At 35.1% G+C, this 23283-nt stretch overlaps 3 protein-coding genes across 7 annotated transcripts; 1 reads left to right on the forward strand and 2 right to left on the reverse strand.

Annotated features, from left to right (window-relative positions):
- Positions 1 to 1235: 1235 nt before the first annotated feature.
- On the reverse strand, positions 1236 to 13583 carry LOC125864856 (uncharacterized). 4 transcript variants are annotated; one of them, XM_049544950.1, is made up of 5 exons: positions 13354 to 13583; positions 7702 to 9441; positions 1825 to 2663; positions 1560 to 1745; positions 1236 to 1528 (listed from the first exon to the last, which is right to left on the reverse strand). In XM_049544950.1, exon 2 carries the CDS (start codon positions 9406 to 9408, stop codon positions 7843 to 7845), a length of 1566 nt encoding a protein of 521 aa, XP_049400907.1. In that variant the 5' UTR covers positions 9409 to 9441; positions 13354 to 13583; the 3' UTR covers positions 1236 to 1528; positions 1560 to 1745; positions 1825 to 2663; positions 7702 to 7842. The 4 variants fall into 4 exon arrangements, with proteins under 4 accessions (XP_049400907.1, XP_049400906.1, XP_049400908.1 ...); XM_049544949.1 differs by having other exon boundaries at positions 1236 to 1745; XM_049544951.1 differs by lacking the exon at positions 1825 to 2663 and having other exon boundaries at positions 1236 to 1745.
- Positions 13584 to 17462: 3879 nt separating this feature from the next.
- On the forward strand, positions 17463 to 18095 carry LOC125864013 (protein DMP2-like). Its single transcript, XM_049543965.1, has one exon. It carries the CDS (start codon positions 17463 to 17465, stop codon positions 18093 to 18095), a length of 633 nt encoding a protein of 210 aa, XP_049399922.1.
- Positions 18096 to 18688: 593 nt separating this feature from the next.
- On the reverse strand, positions 18689 to 23283 carry LOC125864859 (ABSCISIC ACID-INSENSITIVE 5-like protein 4). 2 transcript variants are annotated; one of them, XM_049544956.1, is made up of 5 exons: positions 23143 to 23283; positions 19836 to 20898; positions 19286 to 19357; positions 19173 to 19202; positions 18689 to 18826 (listed from the first exon to the last, which is right to left on the reverse strand). In XM_049544956.1, exons 2-5 carry the CDS (start codon positions 20886 to 20888, stop codon positions 18752 to 18754), a joined length of 1230 nt encoding a protein of 409 aa, XP_049400913.1. In that variant the 5' UTR covers positions 20889 to 20898; positions 23143 to 23283; the 3' UTR covers positions 18689 to 18751. The 2 variants fall into 2 exon arrangements, with proteins under 2 accessions (XP_049400913.1, XP_049400912.1); XM_049544955.1 differs by having other exon boundaries at positions 19836 to 20918.

Genomic DNA, 23283 nt, shown 5'->3' on the forward strand with positions numbered 1-23283 from the left:
TGCTACGAGACCTGACATTGCATTTTCTCTTAATCTATTAGCAAGACATAGTTCTTCCCCTACACAAAGACATTGGAACAGAGTTAAACATATATTGTGATATTTAAAGGGACCAATGATATGAGTATGTTTTATACCAAACAAACATAGTTTAGATCTCGTAGGTCATGTAGATGTAGATTATTTATCTAAATCAGATAAAGCTCGATCTCAAACAGACTATTTGTTCACATATAGAGGTACTACTATATCGTGTCGATCTACGAAACAATTCATAGTTTCTAATTCTTGAAATCATGCTGAAAATATAGCTATTCATGAAGCTAGTCGAGAATGTATATGGTTGAGATCAGTGATACATTTTATCAAAGAAAGGTGTGGCCTGAAGTGTGATATAAAGGTACCCACAGTCCTATTTGAAGACAATGTTGCATGCATAACCTAATTAAAAGGAGGCTTTATAAAAAGAGATAGAACGGAGCACATTTCACCAAAATTATTCTTTCACACATGATCTCCATAAAAGAATGATGATATTGATGTACAACAAATCCGTTCAAGTGATAATCCAACAGATTTATTCACCAAATCTTTACCAGCCTCAACTCTTGAGAAGATGGTACGCAAGATTGGAATGTGAAGAATTGTGGTCTTTATCGGGGGGAGGGGGGGGGGGGGGGGGGNGGTAAAATACGTGTTGCACTCTTTTTTCCTTAGTCTAGATTTTGGCCTACTAAATTTTCCTAGCAATATTTTTAATGAGGCAACAAGCAAATGCGTATTTAAAGATATATGTACTCTTTTTTCTTCACTGAGTTTTTTTTCCCTCTAGTTAGATTTTAATGAAGCATATTGTTAAGAAAGATGGAGTGTGGATTGTTTGTGGAATTGTCATGGTAGGAATGTGGATGACTTGTGGAGAACATGTATGGCTTGTGAATGTCATAATCTGCTTCACGTATATGGCCTATAAATAGCCTATGGTTAAGAAGAAAATAATATGAACTACTGCTTCTACTATGCTTTAGCTCTCTCATTGTTCTTTGTTCTTTAGATTTAATACATAATCTTTTATTTTATAATAACAATTGATACAATATATAATAAGGACAACTGATACATCAAATTACACCAACTTGCGTTCCTTTATTCTTCATTCTCACATTGAACATTCTTTCAAATTTGAGTCTTAGTACTAAAAATAAAAATCCTTAATCTGCTATTAAAACCAGGAATTAAACCAGAAAGATTGGATATTCTAGCCCCTCAAAAATCATGTTGTAGCCTGATTGTTGAAGCAAATAATTGCACCAGTCTACACATAATAAATTTCAATTTTCAGTATTTGCAATAAAGAGATTGCTGACAATACCAAAGAAGCACCTCCGCGAGTCCTCCGTCACATAAACAGCATTTTAACAGCGGTCCAACTCTGGGAACTGACATGATATAATGCTCGAGGATAGATTTCAAGATCTAGTAAGAATACAACAATCAACAAATCCTTTTGGATCAGTCTTCTCTCTCTCTCTCTCTCTCTCTCTCTCTCCCCTCATAACTGATCTCTCATATTCTAAATGAGATGGTGAGGAAACCATCATTACATCGTGAGCATCTTCCCAATGAGTGCTGCAAATATCAAATGTGGGAAACCAAATCTCGTCCAAGTAAATACCCGTCTGATGAAGCAGCATCAAAGTGCCATGCATGGGTAAACAAGCAAAGTTACAGATTCTCGCATTTACCTGCCAAGGAAAAGGGGTTAGAGAAAAGTACAAGGAAAGATAGTCAAGCGCATCAATGAATGGTCGTCTGAAAATTCACCTGACAAGTGATAGTCCATGAGCGAGATGCAACATATTCTTGGCAAGCAAAGATTCACCATAATCGGTGAGCAAGAGAGCAAAGGTTTCATATGAAGCAAGAAGGGAGCTCCAGCCTGGACTAGATAGATACTCCTGAATAATAATAGTCCTTTCTGAAGCCTAATTAGAAGACTATTGTCTTGCACATTCTTTACAGAACATATCTGCACAGCAGGTAAGACTAGCCCAATTCTGTCTAGCCTATATGCCAGATACTACGGGATAAAAAATGGACTGTGATTTTACACTGGAAAAAGTAATCCTACCACGAAGCTTGTTGGAATCCCACGCTAAGGTGGTTGCACATTTCTAATGTTGTAGATATTCATACAACCATATTTCCACTTCATAACTGGTGCACATGCACTTAAAGTTAGTTCAGATCTCCTAAAGCTATTAGATATGGATTACAGATAGACCCTCTAACCTCGTATATAAAACAAGGTTAGATGGTCTAAAGTTAGCTATGTTCTATGTTATATGGTCCTCATTGCCTTGATGTGCTGGTTTCAAATGTAAGCAACATTGGTATAGCCTATAGGTACTTCATGCCAAAAACTGTACATATCCATATGGTTATGTACCCAAAGCTGAGTCCATGTAACATAGACTATTATTCCCATTACACCTTCAGCAGAAGCATGGTAGCCACGCCTACTTCGTCTCCAATATGCATTCAAACCATAATCAAATTGAAAAAAGCAATGAGTGATTTTACCATTACAAAACTGGCCTGCCATCGCTGACTCCATTGAGGAGTTATTAACTGGACAGACATCTATAATCCAGAGCCTGTGCCTGAAGTTGGAACAGCAATAATAGAAAAGATAATCAGATGAGACAAAGGAAGTTTCCGCTAGAAGAAACTACCAAGTATTTCACATAGTAATAAAATACAATAGAGCTCATCCTTTGAGGATGTCAGGTCTGCCTACACTAGGCCACCATGCAACGGCTTTCCCCGTTGAGGGCTAACTTACCTTGCTCTGAGGTGAAATGTCTACAGTCTTATCATAGTAGTCAAGAATTAAGATATTGAACTGTAAAATGAAGAGAAAAAAACAGTAAAATGGAAAAATGGTTGGATATGCCCTGACAAGATTGCTAATTAATTTGACTTCTCCCCTTTCTCATTAGTCTATCAAGGTTAGGGCAAGACATTATCCAACTGCAGTAAAGAATAGCTTCATCAAGTGAGAGCCGATACTGTAGTTACAAAGTTTAGCAGGAATTTCTAGAGAATTAGTCAAAAGATCTTGTTTCTCTTCCCCTTAGTACTTATAACTTGGCAGAAGGGTTTGATTCTATTCTGAACACGATCCCGATCAAGGCAAGCTGGTAACACATTATTCTTGGCTCACCTATTCTTTCATTTTTCTGGTCAATTGTTGCAAAGGGAGAAAGGGATTTGAATCAATAATAGATTCAAGTGTGCCACTTAACATGATGAGAGGACCAAGGTCCAAGCGTTAAATAAGTTCAAATAAATTAAAACGGAGGCACTACCATCCAACACATGTTCTTGCACGCGTCGACATGTGTCGTTTTCTCTATTCATTTTTTACAAGACATCTATGATTGTGGGAACGTCCTCCTGTCCCGTAACCATCCCGGAAGTTTCAACATGTTTAGATGACCAAATGCTTCTCCGACAAGGAACAAAGACAATTGGGATCTTCTCCGATGTGGAACAGACTTAATTCAAGATATTCCAACCATTTATTCATTGAACAGACTCATTTCTACGACTCTGCCACAGATTCAGCACTAATCAAGTTGACTACAACTTAAGAGTTCGGTACCCGATTCTCAAAACATTCCTATGACATTTTTGGACAAGTCCAAACACTTTCCAGGTAAATCCCATTTTTTGAGGTACAATACGATTCACCTTTTTCCAGTCCAGTTTTCTGTTAGACTTGGTGTAGTTTCACGAGGCTTCAGAAGATTTGGGTCAAGAAGATGAGATCCAACACTTCAAATGATCAGATGGTCTCTTGCCTGATTATGTTGGATTCCTTTCGTACAAAACATTTAAACATATTCTTCTGAGATAGCTCATATCGTCATGACAGGTAATAGAATGGCTTGTGTCTCCCAATCTCCAACTCTTAGTCCTTGGGTCACTAATTCACGTGCTTCTAAGGTCTAATCACATTTTTAGTAATAAGTATCTTTTACCTACTATGTTTCACTCTCATCTCCTCTGATAGTCACACTGACCAATATATCTCAAATTATGGCAACGAAATAGGTAAAGTTAGCCTAGCTCCTACTTTAACTTTAAATTTAGTTCTTCATGTAATCTCATATTTCATTAGTCGTTTATCCCAAACATTTAACTGCTCAGTGACTGTCCACAACAACACTATTGTAAGATACATGAAGGTAGTACGGGGCAAATCATAGGTTCCAAGCATGAATGACATGAATTTTATTACCTCAGCCTTCCTAAATTGTCCAAAGTGTGTCCTTTATACATAGCTAATCATGTTATTGCTTCACTGGGTATATTACATAGATGATTGGTACATCCTAGTTCATCAAAGCTTCAGAAAATGGTATCTTATTTGTCTCACTTGTCTACTTTAGAATGTGAGTTGTGTCAATTCAGTAACCACACTTGCTCCTCCTCCCTCAAGTCTGATAATAGAGCAGTCTCTTTTCTTTTTAGTCACTTTAGATGTTGTCTTTCTAGTTGGGTCAGTCCTACTTTCAGATTCCGCTAATTTGACAGGTTCATTAATGATTATTCCAGCTCCACTTGGATATTCTTGATGAAAAGACAACTTAGTTGTTTTACATTTTTCAGATTTTCTATGTTGGAATGGTGTCTATAGCCACACTTCTCATAGTGATTATACACCAAACTATTTATCTTCTCCATTTCGGCAATTCATAAAACTCTCATGGGATCATTCATCAAACAGGTTCTTATATATCTCAACAAAATAAGATAGCTGAGAGGAACAATAGGAGTCTCATTGAGACTGTTCACACCCTACCTATACATGTTCCATTGCAATTTTGGGGAATGCAGTTCGCAAATATTGTTATTTTATTAATCTTATGCCTTCCTCTGCAACTCAGAATCAAGTCTCATACCCTAGTTTGTTTCCTCACTCAACTTTCTTTTTCTCTCCCACCTTATGTCTTTGGGAGGCTTTGTCCATAACTTTACCAAAGACAAGTTAGCCCCTGTACTCTTAAGTGTGTATTCTTAGGTTATCCAAGTGTGCAAAACAAATATCAGTGCATCTCACTTGACATCCAGCAGTACCTTATATCCGTCAATGTTACCTTCTTCCAAATTCAAACCTTAATTTGCACCCTTCTCTCCCGCACACCAAAACATTTATGAGGTTTTACCAATTCCATCTTTTGGGATTCTGACGTTATCTCCCTTCCGCCACCCAAAAGCTATGTTGCTGAGACACAGGTGCAGGTGTCCTATATGAGTGCAGATCTAGAGGTCAGATCCTTCATGATCTAAATTTTAAGATTTTGGAGATACGGATCCAACTTTGGATACGGGTGCGGGGATTCAGCTAAAAATAATTCAAATATCTAAAAAATAGAGTTACAAAACCTAAATTATGAGATATTGAGGAGAATATTGATCAAGCGAAGAATCCTCAAATGAGATTAAAGGAAAAAGGAGTGACGGAAAATTATTTATACAAGATATTCCATTGTCTTCAATTTCACTTAGCTTTTGTTTTGATTACAAAAAAGAAAAAACTGTCCGAAATTTCTTCATCGATTTTTGGTCAATACCCAAAATCGGCTGACCAGATCGTGTACGGATCCCAACCCACGCCAATATTGTGTCAACATGAGTGCAGCACCAAAAGTAAAGAGTCGGAGCAACATAAGCCCAAAAGCAAGAGAAATTTTCATGTCTTTGGCTCATGAAAAAGAACCAGGCCCGCACGTAAAAAGGCATGTTGAATATATAATTAAGTAAAAAGAATGTGCTCCCTCTTATAGCTTTGCTTTCAGTTTTAGATGAGATGATCACACACTTCAACATGACCTCTGTGATATTGGTAAAGACTCGAATAGCTTCCACTATTGGCAAACTATATCGGCCATTGTGTTCAAGCCAATATTTTCTTCTTCTGATCTTCCTTTTGATGTTTGGTGTTGCTCTTTTCTTCAACAAAAGGTGCCCCTAATCCCTAGAGGATCGTTCATACACCGCTCCTCTAGGACTTTGCAAGCATCATTCTCTCTCGTGACCAACACATCTACTTTTTATATGATCAGTGCCCTCTTCCAAGACCTATAATTTCTTTTCATTGCTCTGTCATTCAAGAATGTTCAGGAGATTTGCAAAACCATATCTTTTTCAATGATTGAGAATAGATTTCTTTTCATATGTAGTTCTTTTGTCGTCCACACCAACAATTTTCTTTAGGAAAGAATTCCAACACCGCTTTTCTTTTTGATGATTTTGCACTATTCTAGATATAATTTGACATCAACTCTCTATTGTTCAAAAAAAGCAAACTTGAGTTGGTTTTCCCGTTTCAAATTTGAAGTGGCATGTTAGAATATCAAGTGAATAGGTGTCTATATTCATTGTACTAAAATAAGTAAAATCATATAGAATATTCTATATGCTACCTTAGTATTTTTTATTTTTCTATGACGAGGGAAACCGCAGTCACTATCCTTAGAGTGCGCACAGGGTAAAAACCCTGCTCCTATGCACACAGGAGAGTAACCTACACTAGGCAAACCCGGTGCGACGAACTCAACCCAGAAGGCAAACCCCTTGCTTTCGCTGGCAAGGGGTTTCGAACTTGAGACCTCCAACAATGGAAGTCCCAAGCCCAAACCACTAGGCCACCCCCAAAGGGTGATACCTTAGTATATTTTAATCATAGAATATTTACTAACCTAATTAATTAGCATAAGGGTTTACCAACCATACTATACATAGCCTAAGACTTCTATACAATGGGCACCTCTTATACATTGTTAATCAAGACAATGAGAAGCTTTTCTTATGTTCAAATATAAAAACCACAATTTATCAAATAATTCCTCAATTTGAAGCTGATTATAAATGTGTTAATACATATAGTTGGAATGGATCTTTTCCAATGGTTTGTGGCAAGAGTTTAAGCAAGAATGCAACACTCAAATGCCTTCACCAGAATGTATTTTAAAGAAAGTAGATTTCAGAGTTTCACCCATAAAAGATAACAGTGAGCAGTTATCCCTAGGGACTTTAATCTATTACATCGAAGCAAATCTACATATAACTAACAAATATGTGATTTCATGTACAATACAGGGGAGAATGTAAATGGTTTATTTCAAACTCAGATGCCTAGATCAATTATCTTTTGTTAACACAGTCTCTACTCCGTTGGCCTAGAAAACAAGAAAAAGAAAAGAGTAAGAACCATGAGATAGAGCCAAGCAACGGTCAAGCTTTTTCAAAGTAAATATCCATAACAGAAAGTTTGACTGATTAAAGCACCAATACAGAACTATTTATGTCAATGCTCAAATGTTCGACAAATTTGAACAGGAAATGGTGAAACGGAAAGCGTCAGAATGACATACTACAGACTGTTATTCACTGGAAACAAACTATTGGTTGAATAATTCTAACATGTATTCAGATGCAAACAGTAACTGCAGGTAAGCCGTAAATGTACAGGAAGATTCCCATTATGGTCATCAGGTAAAGCCACTTCACATTACGGCGGAACTTCTGACATTATCATATAAGCTGAGAATGACAAAAAAATCAGTCTTTCTCCCCCCTGCTCAGGAGAAACAAGAAACAGGACAAGCATAGAGTCGCAACGATGCATACCTCAATTGAAGAATTCTAGGCAAGTTTAGACAGTAAGTTGTCAAGTAATGGTAAAGGATCAACTCTTCTAGCCACCAACAGCAGTCAGAAAACTTCACTTTTACATGGTAAATTGTCAACAAAACAGAATGAGCAGCTCCTCTACCCCCCAACAGCAGCCAGAAACCTTCTCTTGCTGACTGGCTCCTCTTGCATAACCACTACATCTTTCACCTTTTCGAGCAGCTGCTCAAGTTCTGTCACTCCAAAGCTCTCATAGTCCAAAGGTCTCTTGTACCGCAGTTTATATATTGCCTCAAAATTACTAAGAAGAATCCGACAAAAGTAGCTCACAAGAATCTCTTGAATCTCATGCTTGAACCTTTGGAGGCTTTGTTCAACTAATGCAGCTGTATCAGATTTCTTACGCCCCCCATGTTCTATAACTAATCTTTCATCATCTGAGAACTCATCTGAAGATTCGGGTGTAGTCACAATATCAGCATTCACTACTTGCATTCTTTTTCCTTTTCTATCCTTTTTTGCCACAATCAAGGGAGGAGTACTTGGTCTGGCTCTTCTGTTACGGAGGTAAGCAAACTTTCTTTGGCCTTTTCCCTCGACAGATATAGCATCAGCCATCTTCTTCAGAAGATTCATAAATTTACAAGCCCCATATTCTGAAGTATAAAGCAGGTTCCCATAAAATTTCTGGTACTCTACGGGGATATGTGTAAGAGGCAACCAACCTCCAAATAATTCAAGCAACTTCACCAGCTGTCCCTTCAAACCATTTATATCCCCAGGAGGAACCGGTGTGACATCACTCTGGCCAAATAAAGATGGACCTACAGCTGGAACCTCAGTTAAACCAGATGGAAGGCTGTGAGATGGCATACCCCCAGGATGACATGGCAAAGACATTGAAATGCCATTATATTCAGCTAGAGACTCTGATATCATTGAGAAATTCCTTGCATTGTAATTGCTTCGAGAGAGGCCTCTACACACTGTAGCTTCTTCTTCATTCTGTTTATCTGAATTCTCATACATCTGGCAACCCATTAGCATCCCAGAAACGTCTGCCACACCTCCACGAGGAGGAATTAAGGCCTTCACAGGGGGGAAAAGGCCTTCACCTCGGGCCACACTTGGCCAATCCCAGACAAAACTCCCTGCATTACATAAAGCAGATGAAACACTCACTCTAGCAGGAATGACAAGAATTACATTGTATCCTCGTTGACCAAGAATGTGAAGGGCAGGAGAAAAATCAACATCTCCTGAAATTAGCATAATGGATGATGGTTGAGGATTGTCAAGAGCAAAAACAAACATGTCAACCAAGATCGCCTTATCGGCTGCATCCTTCCTTCCATTAGGAACATCTATGAGTTTAACACCAGTCCTCTGACAGCCCTCTCTTAATCGCCTGGGGAAAGCATTAAAATCTCCATAGGCAGAAAACATAGTGACCAGTCCCTTGATTACAGGATGGACCCGCAGAGCCATTCTGATGTTGACAGTCACATCCTCAGGGCGTACATTACTAGGAACAGGACAGTTCTCAATATCCCAAAAAATTGCCACAGGTCCCTGTGTAGCATCTGGGACTTGCGGGGAGAGGGATAGTGTTCCTTTCATATTTCTACTATCCTTGGGCTTCTCAATTTGTTCAGACGATTCTGAGGACAATCCAGAAGATGATGTAGCAGGATGTGCCGTCATTATCCAATTAAAGTTTCTATGGTCCTTGGCTTCCTGTAGATGGCCAACAAAATTAGTTACAAACAACTAGAACCTATTCCAAGTTTTTCCATAGATAGCTGAATCAATACACGAAACCCATGAAAGCAGGAATATTTTCAAACAGTTCCAATAAATACCAATATATGCAAGCCCAACAGCAATCAACTCCAAACAATTGTCAACATTAGTTAGATGCTAATAAGGGAGACCAAATTCATAATTTTTCACTTTACGTGAATAAAAATGTCAATTTTACATGATGTAATGCCTGCAACCAATTTGGCAAGGTAGCCTTTTTTATGATTGGAAGCACCGTGGAAAACGATCTCCACTATTCAAAATAAAAGCTTAACATTCACTTAAGCAACGTTGTGGCTGTAAATATGAGAGAAACAGGAGATATGCATGACAGCACCATGGCAGAGTATGGGATATGTATCAAGATGGCCGTCTTGTGAATCATGTATCATATGATAAACGTGTTGTAAGATACATGGCAAAGTTTAAACAATGCATAGAAAGAAAAAATAAGTGACTAAAGAGGATTTTATTTCCTTCTTATAAGTCACTGAGAGGCTTGTTTAACACAAGGTAATTTATCAAGGAGAGGTTTTCCCAAAATAGATGCCACAGGTGTCCAAAAGCTCCAGAGATCCCTAATCATCTCTTTGTACATTACAACAAGGACTGGCAGATGAGGTCTTATTTCATAATCTTTTTGCAATGAACCATGCCAAACACACCGAAAAGATTATACTAAGTAGGGAAAGGACAAAAAAGCAGGTTAAAACAATGTGGAAAGCAGTACCCATGTGCATTTGTTGGACAGTTCAGGTAGAGAACTGTACACATCTAATCATAGACGCTTTGAAGAAAGGAAAAAAAAGCAAAAACGCTTGTTATGCTTGAAATCAGATGTCTTAAACCCTTTAAGTTTTGGTGTAACTTGAAAATTACATATCAATCAGACACTATGGACTTTCTGAATGCTTAGAGAGTCTAAATTCACTCTGTTCGTACAGATTTTTGAGCAACCACTTTGTGCTATAGTGTTAGCTGAAAACTCACCCTTAAAATAAGAATCCAAAAGCAAATCACTCAGCGCATAAACAGAACATGCTACTAATACTAGTTTGAAGTCCATCATTCTTGAGAAGCAAAAAACCTCACATCACCATTCAGCCCATCTGCCCCACTTCAGCACTCTTCTTGCATTGCATAGTTCCACATCTATATACATATAATGGGATAGGTTTCGCAGATCTAGAGATATTCGGTAATGAATTATGGTGATAATTAGAAAACAGAAAAGTCCTCCAAATAACAGGTCGGATCATTCAAAATTTGTTTACACATGGTGACTGAGTAACCAAGTGAACATTCAACATAACATCAATGCAAACCAAAAACTTCTTGAATTACAAAACATAACTTTAAAAAGATAGAAATTCTTAGAACAGTTATTCCCCAAAATATATGCATTCTGCTTCGATATTAATTGAGTTCTACCATGCTTCTTTTGTAAAGTGGGGATATAAATTTTAAGGACAGAATGTACTAGTTTCCTAACAATAAACGTTATCTAAGTCTAAACTAGTTCTTAAACATGCAAACACTTCCTTCTTCTCTTTTTGAGAAATGGAAAATGTAAACATGCAAACACTTTTTTTTTTAGAAATGGAAAATGTAAATATGCAAACACAATCAATGATCCCAATTGTGTGTAAACATGCAAACTTGATCAAAAGAAACATAAAATATAGATTTGAGGAGTGCAAATTTCCAGACCCCAATTGTGTGTTTACACTGGGTTTGTTGTTGCGTGCAAAATTTAGAACAGCTTATGGACTGGCTCTTTTGTTTCCTATATTTTTTTTCACCTTGTACCAACCCATTGAACCAAAAAAAAAATTACAGTTGAGAAAAAGAATTGATAAATCATAATGTGCAAGTCAAGAAAGGATGAAATACTAAAGAATTTTCAATGAACAATCAACTATTACTCAATCTCAAACTAGTTAGGATCGGCTATATGAACCCTCTATATCCATTCTCCTCTATCCAAGTACTGGAATGTCTTTTTATCAGTATGTAAAAATAATAGAATGTTCAATCAAGTACACCCAAATCCCAAACTAGTTACGATCCCCAGTATCCATTTCACTCATAAAAAACAGTCTATTTTCAATCAGCAATCCACTACTCTTCCATCCCAAACTAGTTAAGGTTGGCTATATGAACCCTTTATATATATTCCCCACTCAACAAAAACTGAAAAATTTTCAATCAACACACAAGTACGCTTTGATCCAAACTAGTTCAGTTATAAGAATCCTCTATATCCATACTTCTCCATAAGAGTTGAACCTTAACCCCAAGCTAGTTAATATCAGCTACATGATTTATTCATTATGCTCTAATAACTGAAGAACACCTCATCTTAAACTAAATAGATACATGATCAGCTACACCTCAAAACCAAACTTGTGAAGGTCGGCTATATGAAGTCCGCATTTGAGTCTATAAGAAAAATAAAATTAATTATGGTAACTGAGTCTATAAAAATTTGAAAAACTGAAGAGTTTTCAATCAATCCACTATCTTAATCTCAAAGTAGTTAGAGTTAGCTATATAAATCCTCTATATCCATTTCATTCCATAGAAGTTGAAGAATCTTTGATCAAGAAGCAACTATGATTCCACAATCCCAAACTAGTTAGGTTGACTATGTGAATCTTCTATACCATTCCTGTTCTACAAAACAGAAAAAATTTCAATCGCACAGTAGTTAGGTTCAGCTATATGCAGGAGCGGATCTAGAGTGTAGCAAGGGAATTCACCCTAACCCCTCAGCAATAAATTACACTATATTATAAGGTATTTTAAAATATTTTTTATGTATATTTATAGATTTTGTATTCCCTAACATAAAATTAGAGGTTAACTTAGTCGTTGAGAGGTTCAAAATTTACCTTGAGATTCCAAGTTCAAATCACAAACACTACATTTTTTATTTTTCAAACCCCTTAGTCGAAATCCTAGATAGTGTCCCCTTAGTCAAAATCCTGGAGAATAAAAACTAAAGATCTCAAAAAAAAAAGTTTCGGATTGAGGTGCTTAGTTTTTTTATAAAGGATTCATATCGCCAGTGTATGAATCTAACTTGTTAGGATGGACTGTACGAATCCTATCCAACCATTTTTCATAGTATAAGAAGTGAAGGATATTGCACCAACAATCAACTACTCAACCAAAAACTAGTTAGGAAATAATTTCAATTAGGGGTGACAATTGGGCGGGTTGGGTCAAATTTGGACGAGTCATAATGGGTCAAGACTTGACCCAACCCAAATTTGTTTGGGTCAAAATGGGTTGGATCAAAACAGGTCATAGAGCAGGTCAAGACCCAACCCAACCAAATTTTTAATAGGTTTAATTATTTTATTTGTTTTTTAAAATATTTTAGTACCTAATAAAACTAGTTTTTTCTTTATTATGACTGTATATAACATATCAAATTAAAAAGATTTTGACAAAATTTCTAATGAGTCAATTTGGTTTTACATATCCACTCAATGGGGTTATTACTTAAACGGGTTAGGCAATTGGGTTTGATTTTGCCACCCCCAATTTCAATGAACAACCCAGTAAAATCCTCATCCCAAATTAATTAGGGTGTACTACATGAACTATATCCATTTGGTTCGTGAAGAAGTTTTGGAATGTAAAACTATAATATTTAAGTAGAACGCCAATAACTGATGTGATTAAAACAAAAACGAACAGTAGTTGGGCATTCATCATCAGAAAAAACAAGGGGAAACTCTTGAATTGTTGAGATTGAAGTGGAAAGACAATATTAATTGACTAACACTTAAAATAGCAAATCGAGTATAGGAAAAGAGATGGAGAAAAGGGGAGTACCGCAAGAAGATTGAATTTCGGAGCAAAGAACCACCAATCTCTCAAGTGATTCTCCAAGAGACGACACCAGACGAGAGTCTACAAATCTCTACACTCATTCAGATTTGCCAAAGACAGGATATACTACGTGAATGTATCCTGCAGCCAAAACAAAATTAAGCTAAATCGCGCAAGGGGTGAGCAAAAATATCAGAAAAATCGAATCAAATCAAATTAATTCAATTTTTCGGTTTCCATTTTGATTCGGTGGTTTGGTGTAAGAGAAAAAAAAATGGTGTACCGAAAAATTGCAATGTTATTAACTAAATTTAAAATAATATTTTAAAATTTTATTAATTATATATTTTAAATTTTAATCCAAAATATTTTAATCTTTTTACCCACCCAATTTCAAATTTTAGAGCTCAGCCTTAAAACAAACAAAAGAAAACTCACAACCCACATGTTACACATCATAGTTGATAGCTAGGGGTTGACGTTCGATTTGGTTCTATAAAATTTCTATTCTGTATTTCCGTATTCGTTTTTGAAAGCAATGTCAATAGCCAAGAGTGTTTGTTGGAAACAAAAAGTCAGAAACAAGAAAAAAACTTGTTTAGTTCTTTATTGGAAACATATTATTAAATATGTTTATTGGTTATTTCAAGTTTTATTCTAGTAAAATGTTTTGATAATTTTATTCTCATTTTATTTTTTATTTGTTTCAAAAAATTATTTTAAAAACATCAAATTAAATTGAACCAAAGTTTAAAAAATCAAACCGAACTGAAATATTTTGATTTGATATTTGGTGCACATTTTTTTTAAACCGAAAATTGATAAAATGGAAAAATTAACTTTTTGTGGATAAAATTTCATTTTTAAAACAATCTTATTAGAAATAATAGTGCTAAATATATTTTTTTTGTATAAAATATAAAAAATAAAAGGCAAAAAAAAAGAAAAGAAAAAACAATATAAGAAAGAAAGAAAATATATCAATAAACAACTTCTTCATTATTTTTAACTTTGATAGAGGCTGTTTTTATATCACTAAACAACTTAAAGCTTCTAAAATTATTTAAAAGGCAAGATGTGTAGAGTCAAACTCACATCCTTCAAGCTGACAATTGATATTCATATACTTATCCAAGTGAGTTGTGCGCCATTTTGTATCTATACATAATATTATTTTTTTGCTGTCTTTTAATTATAGATACAAATTTAACAATTTTTTTCTGACAAAAACTGTCATATGACACCTCAAACATAGTTGCTTGTAATTTCTATAGCTGGTACAGTGGAGATATTAGAACTATTTGATATACATATGATTCTTATATACTTGGCAAAAATTAACTTTTTGTAGACCAACTATCCATTCTTCAAAAAAAATATCTACTTGTTTATTATCTCTCGGTCACCGTATGCTTATTATATTGTATTAATTAACACTTGATTTGAGGATTTCTCATCTGTTGGAAGAACTCTCTGCCATCTTTTAGTATATATATATTACATTTAATTGTGTGATATTCATAAAATATGTTTAATTGTGTTAGTAGAATCAGAATAAATTATCAAGAACGAAGATTTAAATTTTTAATTGAAAATCGTAAATCAAATAAGATTGATATGATTTATACTCCTAATGCAGTATTCGTAGTAATTTTGATAGTGAAATCTGTCATTCCATGTTTGTTGAAGTTGAAAGAATCGTCCATGTTTAGAACGAAATTTGTCTTATGAAAAAATAACTTTTTCATGTCCAGAGGGTTTATCATTAGAGAAACTTATCAAAATCTCATATATTTGGGAGGTAATTGCATCTTATTTCGAAAGTTTTCTTAAATTTTATAAAAAATTCAAATTCTTCATTGCTCTCGGATACATTCCTTGATTATCCGATACATTGCAAATGATATATTACTTAATGGAAGGGATGTGTATGGGAGAGGATATGGATGTATCTAAGAGGGGAGACATGTATCCGAGAGGAGATAAGGATGTATACGGGAGGGGATTTTTGTAATTTTTTAAATGGTAGGAAATTTTAGAGATTATGATATCTTAGGTTGTGTATTTATGTAACTTTTCCTTATTATTATTAGTTATTATATTTCTGGATAAGTATAATTATTAAAGTGTTTTTTTTTTTGCGAGAAATGTCTAGAGCGGTCATTTTTTTTATTCATGTGAGGGTGATTTTGATTTTTGTTTAACCAAATATTTCAAAAATCGAATTGAAAAAGTTTCTTCCATGTTTTTTTTTTTATCAATGCTTATTTTTTTGTATTTATCAGATTGCCTTAATCGAATTTGAATAAGTTTTTAGGCTAATTTGTTAATCTTAATAGGGAGGTTTAGTTTATCGTACTCTCTCTCCGTCCACTTTTAATTGTCATGTTGCATTTTTCGAAAATTAATTTGGCTAATTTTGAAAGTTAAATTAGATTTTATACAAAAAAAATTAGATATTCAAAAACTATATGAAAAGTACTATAAATACAATTATTTGCATATCAATATGATGAAAAATTACATCACAAAATGTTAGTCATAGTTCTTGTAATTGACTCTAAAAAAAAATCATGACAATTAAAAGTAAAAGAAGGGAGTAATATTTTTGAGCTGTAGGACAAATGGACAATCTAAAAATATATATGGTATAAATTCAGTTTGTTTGCAATTTGGATAGTTGGAATTTAAATTTATTTCTAAGCCTCCCTGTGATTTATATCCAAAGTATTCTTATCCGATTCTACATAATATATAGCGGTTCCCCAGATGGAATTTCTTTCGTATTAGTATATTCTGGATATCGTTTTGATTTTATCAAACTTCAATTCAATTGTTTGATTTTTTATTTTGAATAAGTGTGCGCCAAACACTAAATCAAACATATTTGGTTTAGTTTAATTTTTTCCAGCTTTGATTTGATTTAGTCCAGTATTTTTAAAATAATTTTATTTCTCATTTGCATCGGTGTATTGAAGAACCGCGATCCTTACGCCAAACATCGAATCAAAGAATCAAAGTTTCAGAGAAAAAAATCCAAAAATCTATTCGAAGAACTAAATTAATTTGATTTAGTCTCTTTTTTTATTTTTCGATATTTATGCCCACCCCTCTAAATAGTTTACTATATTTCATCCGGTTAATTTTATCCATAGGTTATCTAGAATAAATTAAAAACTAAAAACGGCTTGTTTGGACTTTTTGTTGAATATCAGGTGTCCTAGACATTTTCTAAATATTTCACCGTGTTTGATTTCCATAATTACAGATAGGGAAGAATTATCGTTATCCTAGATATTTTCCAAATATATTAAAAAAGAAGAAGTATACAAATAAATTAAAGTGGAAGGAGTAATGAATTTATAGGCTGAATGAACCTTGCTACTTAATAGGCTAGTCTTTTAGGTAAGGTTCTTCGAAAAATACCCAATTTCTTGCTCATCGTCTTACATAAGCTCTTTGGATAAAATCTAATTCAACATCAAATATTTACATCAAGTCAATATGTCATTCTTTCGAATATAGACTTCTTTAACTCGACATGTGTATTTATTTTATTAAATTACTTAATCATAAGAAATTATAATATTGCTTTAGTATAAACACCCTATGCAAATAAATTTTTACCTGTTGTTTTAGAGGTCCTTTTGGAAAAGAAAAGAGCACAAAGAAACCAAAAGAAAGGTAGCAAAAAAGTGATTCCTTCTTCCCCTATGCCACCATCCACCATACAACAAAAGAAGACTTAACCAAATAATGATACCTTTCCTACCAACATGGGTTGTGACCAACATGGGTTGTGGTACAGTGGTGAAACTGCTTCACCCTTAATCAGAAGTCTCGGATTCAAGCCCTAGATATGGAGAAAATCCTGTTGGAAGCACCAACTCCTGAATGGGAGCTGCAATGGGCGATCCGAATTTAGTCTGGACTCCAATATGAACTCTGAACACCGAATGAGAAACCAAAAAAAAAGATACCTTTCTTAGAATTTGATCTAAAGGAAGTAACCTGACAAGAAATGGAATGACTTCCTCCCTAAACCTCAGCAAGGAAGCTTTTGATATAATGTTGAGACTATCTTCAGAATTCAACAATCACAGTAAATCAATATGGACAACAACTTCTTATACCAACACTTATCTGAAAGTGAACCTGATGAAAGTGACTTCTATCTCCCAGATTATGATAATCAAGAAGAGGATGATTCCAACTTCATATACATCATAAACACAATCTTAAGTGGCACTGCTCGTCTCAACGTCCTCTTACCCACCGCTACAATACTTGCTTTCACCATATTTGCACCCATACTAACCAATGATGGCCAATGCAACAAGTTTGAGCAATGTATGACTGGGATTTTCTTGATCCTATCGGCTGCTTCTTGCGTGTTCTTCTCCTTCACCGATAGCTTCAAATCAGCTACTGGGAGACTGCATTACGGGGTGGCAACTTTCAGTGGCATTTGGACTTTTAATGGAAGGAGGATTAAGCCTTGTGTGCCAAGAGATTATAGACTTAGATGGTCTGATATCTTCCATGCATCACTTTCTTTGATTGCTCTTCTTACATTTGCAGCATCACACACTGATGTGCTGCAATGTTATCATTTTGTTGTACCAAGAAAGGTCATCAATACTGTTCCATTGGTGATTGGATTTGTCATCAGTCTTCTTTTTGTGATTTTCCCTTCTAGGAGAAGAGGAATTGGGTATCCCTTCTTGCTGCAAAGTGATATATAATGCAGTAAATGTTGTTCTAATCATTTCATTATACATGAAAACAGAGAAAATGTAACTATTCCAAGTGTTTTTATCTTAAAAGTTGTTAGAAGTCATGTTTTAAGACTTTCTTTCTTGAGCTATAATTTGATAGATGATATTCTTGGCACCCTTGTGTTGTGTTCTTGAATCGACATAGGCCGATTTCGATACATGACTTTATTTCTTGAACTATAAGCCAACACTCAATCCTTTTCATTTTCTCTCTTTGATGAGCAAAATGACACAACCAGCAGTTCATAAATAGCTTATCAAAAATATACATCCAGATGTTGATTACCTGATTCATGTGATAATCTAAACTACTGTAATTCAAACAAAAAGCAGATAAAGCAGAAACTCTGTGCAAGAAACTCATTTACATAATAATAATGATATACAAACACTAGTACATGCCACTCTCATTTATATACATAGCTACCAATAATATGGTGAAAAAAGATCAAAATCAGATAACAACAACATACCCAATGTAATCCCACCAGTGAGGTCCGGGGAGGGTGGTGTATGCAGCCTTAGTGCCTTACCCTTACTATTCACATATAACAAGTGCCTTACCCTTACTATTCACATATAACAAGACTCTTAACTATTCTCTAAAGCTGTATGCTGGAGGTCTACCAAGGTCCTGTCAGTGTCCTTCTCAAGCATCTTAACTTACTCCCCAATGGCATATTCATTTTTTCCAATAACTGCATTTAATGGAACGAAAAGTTAATAAACAACAGGGCAGGCAATCAAGTTTAACTAATCACATGCACTTGTCTCGGTCTCTCACATAGAACACATTCACTTTTGAAATTGAGGTATCTTTGCAGGTGATACCATTTTCACAAGAATGTATGATTAGGCCGTTCACTCAGGCATAGCTAGTTTCCTTGAAACCTTGATTTATCTTCTGATTCACTAGTTAATTACCCTACGGCTCGTATTCTCTCAACATACCATCTCTGTATCTAGTCCATAGTTAAGCAGGAAACGTAGGTAGTTATTGACTCACAGAAAGAGGTATTTGTTAGTTGTAAAAGAGGCCATTACCTGATTTTTCTGCGGGTCGATAAATTCAGACTGCGTGAAGCATTCAAATGCAAACAGTTATTACAATAACTTTCTTGTAGTGATGCTGTGAATTTCAATTTCAACATATATACCTGTTTTTCCTGCAACTCTTCATTAATTTCTTTAAGCTTCGCCACTTCAGCTTCCAACTCTAAAGTATAGGCCTGTCATACCAAAATACCTTAATGAAGTCATTCATACAAAATGTAAGAGTGTAAACATGTTACTAACGATGTCTCCCCCCGCCCCCCTCAGTCTCAAAATTACACCAAGTTATAACTGAGATTCAAGATCCTAAAGCTTCAGTGAAAAGCATATACACTTCCCACAAGTCAACCTGCAGAGTTGAATGTATTTGCTTCATAAGGTTATAGATATGTCAAAGTTCTTTATGCATCTATCCTTTTCCGGGATAATGATATGATTATCAACTTTGTTTAATGCAGATTTACCGATGTTGAACAACTACAAATGCATTTTCATCTATCTAATATAATAATTAGAGAAGATGTTCTTTGAGAGGTGTACAGATGTTTATGATAATGCTGTCAGTAAATTCAGTTATATTTTTCTCAATTGCATGAGTATAGCAGCATAAACACAAGATAACTTCAATATGTAAATATCGACATATGAGTTCACCTGCTTCCGAGCCCTTGATCTTGCTGCGGACTCTCTGTTCTTAATCATCCTCTTATGCCTTCTTTCCACAACTTTTTCCAAAGAGCTGCATGATTTCCTCCCTCTTCCACCTTCATTAAATGCATAAGGTGAAGGGGAAGGAGATGGCCTGTTCAGTTTGTCGTTAGAAATCATTTCGGATGACAATTGATTTCCAGGGGATCCTCCCTTTGCTGGTGCAAATGTAACACCACTACGCAATCCTGCCATGCCCGTAACTCCATTCTGCATAACACCGCCTTGAACAACAGTAGTATTTACAGAACGACTGGATGTGCTGACAACAAGAGCCCTCACCCTTGGGCTAGCCAGTTTGCAATTGTTCCCTAATTGCATAGGAGATGCAAAGTCAACATTCCTTTGCTTGGGAATAAGAGGTTGCTGCTGATGAGGCTGCTGTTGAGAAGATTTGACACTAACCACATTCAACATGTTACTCTCAGCAAATTGATTACTCAAAAGTCCGGGCCATTGAGTTGGTTTCAGAGCATTGTTGTTACTACTCGGTTCACCTAAAACACCGGGGAATCCAGCATTGTTTGAGGTTCCATTTGGCTGATTATCATCTCTCACCACTCCTGCTCTTACCAAAAACTCCTCTAACGTCATTTCACCCAAATTGGATTGCTTCTGTCCAAGATTGGAACTAACTGTTGTCTCATTCTGGAAATCTCTCCATACTTCATCCACAGTCCGCTGATTAAGTGTCTGTGGCAGTGTTAAAGAACCTTGTCTCTGCAAATTCCCCGCAGCCATTCTCCCCTCTCCAACACCAGCAGAAGATGCTAAGGCTTGAGAGTCTTCAGCTGTCCAAATATTCCTCAAGAGGTCCTCCAAATTCATCGAACCAACATCCTTTCCGAGACCACAGGTACTCTGGAGCTCCTCAAATGTCAAGGAGTACATGGAAGATTGTCTAGCTAAAGGAAAGCTACCACTTCCCATCGACTTCTCACCATTGCTTTCTATCTGTGGCGTGTCAGTAAAGTTCTTGAAGTTCAAGTAAGATCCCATTGTACAAGAACTCTCAGGGGAAATTGAAATCTGATCAAAGGTTGAGTAATAAGACATCATCAGGGAAAACTAGACTTAGTATGATCCTGTATATCCTCACACTACAAACAAAAATAGCTTTTAGCGACAATAAATATACACATTAACAAAGAGTGCTAAAGCCTTTACCGGCATTAGTTAATTGTCATTGGATCCAATATCGCTATAGGCTTTAGAACACTTACAAAAAGTGTCAATTACCTCTAAAAATATATATTTAGAGGCAATTAAGCTATTATCATTAATTAATTGCCACTAAAGATCATTTTTGGTGTAGCGTCAACATCTTAGGAAAGGTCTTAGCCACAATTCAAACAGTAGTAAGATGCAACCTTACTTCACTATAGCTTTAAAGAACTGAAAATCAGCAGCTAAGAAAGTAGTTGATATTTGTTCAGATCATGCTTTTGACATCAACTCACTTCAGGGCACTTTTCAAATGCGGGTGGATCCAATCTTAACGAGTAAATATCTCAAAACGTCACTCAACTATGAAAAACTATGTAGCAAAGTCATTTAACTTTGTTTTGCATCAATAAAATCACTCAACTTAAAACTCCTTTTCTCTTATATATAAAATCACTCAACCAAATTTTTCATAAAAAAAACCCTATTTTATCCCCTTAACATTTCGGATATGGGCTCAATACCACTTCACATTTTGAATGGGACAATAAACCCGATAATTAAAATTTAAAATGACTAACTGTGTTATGGGTGTAAAATGGGTTAATTTGATTAAAAAGTTAGTTGATTGATCTTACGGTATACAAAACAAAGTTAAATAACTTTGCTACATAATTCCTACCTATTTTCTTTTTTAATTTAATGTGTACTCTCTAATTGAAAAGATAAATAGTTGATTCAAAAATCAACTTCAATCTCAAGTTCATTCATCCACTTTCAGCTATAAGTGAAATATACCGGAACAACATATATATATTATGACAACCAAGAATCTCAATTTATTTGTCTTCTGCAAGCTCATTTTGAATCCAAAAGGAAAAACTAATCAGTGAAAATTAGAATATTAACAGGTACAATCTTTTAATTTCGAAAGGAAAAAGGCTTAAATATGACATCTAACTTTGAAAAAATACTCGTTTATGTCATTCGTTAAAAATTAGCTCATCAATGTTATATTCTTTGAGAAAACACAGAATACAATAGATGCGCCCTTTTAACTTGACTTCATGTACTCCAACTTAAGGTATATACCAGTAGTCACTCTAACTTGTACGAAGTTTTTAGGTATGCACAAGTAGTCACTTTAATTTGAATGAATTGAACAAGTAGACACATGAGTTCTACGTGACATAATACACATAGGATACCACGTAGGATAAAAATTGCTATGTAGGATGTCATATAAGACGTGTGTGTCTATTTGTTCAACTTTATACAAATTTAAGTGTCTATTTATGCACACAAAAAATAAGATAGCATGAATATGAGCTGAGACCAAATTAAAGGGCAATGCATGAATATGAGCTGAGACCAAATTAAAGGATAGGGCATGAATATGAGTTGAGACCAAGCTAAAGGGCAGGGCATGAATATGAGCTCAGACCAAATTAAAGGACATATTTATGCCTTATGCCTTGAGAAAAACCTTTCATATCATTATTTATTAACGGAAAAAAGCTCAAATATGTCATGAAACTTCGATAAAAGGCTCATGGTCAGCCGTTAAAAATTTGAGTCATCTATGTCAATGAATTTTTTCTCAAAATTCAATGGCATATTTGCGCCCTTTTCCCCTTCCATAAAGCAAAACATAGCATCATGCAAAAGGTTTGATCTTTAATTTTATTTTTATTTCATGAGCAAAAAGAAGAAGATGTGAAAAAGTAAATACTCATTAATTAGTCTTCCGCAAGCTCATTTCAAATCAGGAAAAAAAAACACCCAAAAAATAAGCAATTATCTAATAAATCTGAAAACAATTAAAAGTCAAAGCATGATCAAGAGAAGATGTTTGATCTTGATTACTCTGTTCTTAGCCGAACAAACAAATTAAAAGAATATAACTATGGAAAAAAGCAAGCTCATTTAATTAAATATTCATTCATCCAAAGAAAAGAGAATAAGAAGTGAAGAAAATTAATAATTTATAATAATAGCAAATTAACATTTCTAAGAAAGGTTAATCAAAAGGGAAAATTGACAAAAAGAAGACAGTGAGGAAATGAAGAGAGTAGTAACAGAATTGTACCTTTTTAAGAGTATAGAGAGAGCAAGCGTGTCGATCCTTTCTTCTTTGTTAAGTGTAAGGCTTAGTGAAATCGACAAGTGTCTCTCTTGCTCGTTAATGGTGCCTGACAAGGTACTTCAATTCTTGTTTCTAATTTGTGTT

Source organism: Solanum stenotomum, chromosome 5, assembly GCF_019186545.1.
Source record: "Solanum stenotomum isolate F172 chromosome 5, ASM1918654v1, whole genome shotgun sequence".
Taxonomy (NCBI): domain Eukaryota; kingdom Viridiplantae; phylum Streptophyta; class Magnoliopsida; order Solanales; family Solanaceae; genus Solanum; species Solanum stenotomum.

Coding starts and splice junctions, on each gene's coding strand:
- LOC125864856 (XM_049544951.1), bottom strand. CDS start 9,408: ATGACGGCACATCCTGCTACATCATCTTCTGGATTGTCCTCAGAATCG.
- LOC125864859 (XM_049544956.1), bottom strand. CDS start 20,888: ATGGGATCTTACTTGAACTTCAAGAACTTTACTGACACGCCACAGATA. Junction 19,358..19,835: donor GATCAAGGGCTCGGAAGCAG/GTGAACTCATAT, acceptor TTGGTATGACAG/GCCTATACTTTAGAGTTGGA. Junction 19,203..19,285: donor AAGAGTTGCAGGAAAAACAG/GTATATATGTTG, acceptor TGCTTCACGCAG/TCTGAATTTATCGACCCGCA.
- LOC125864013 (XM_049543965.1), top strand. CDS start 17,463: ATGGACAACAACTTCTTATACCAACACTTATCTGAAAGTGAACCTGAT.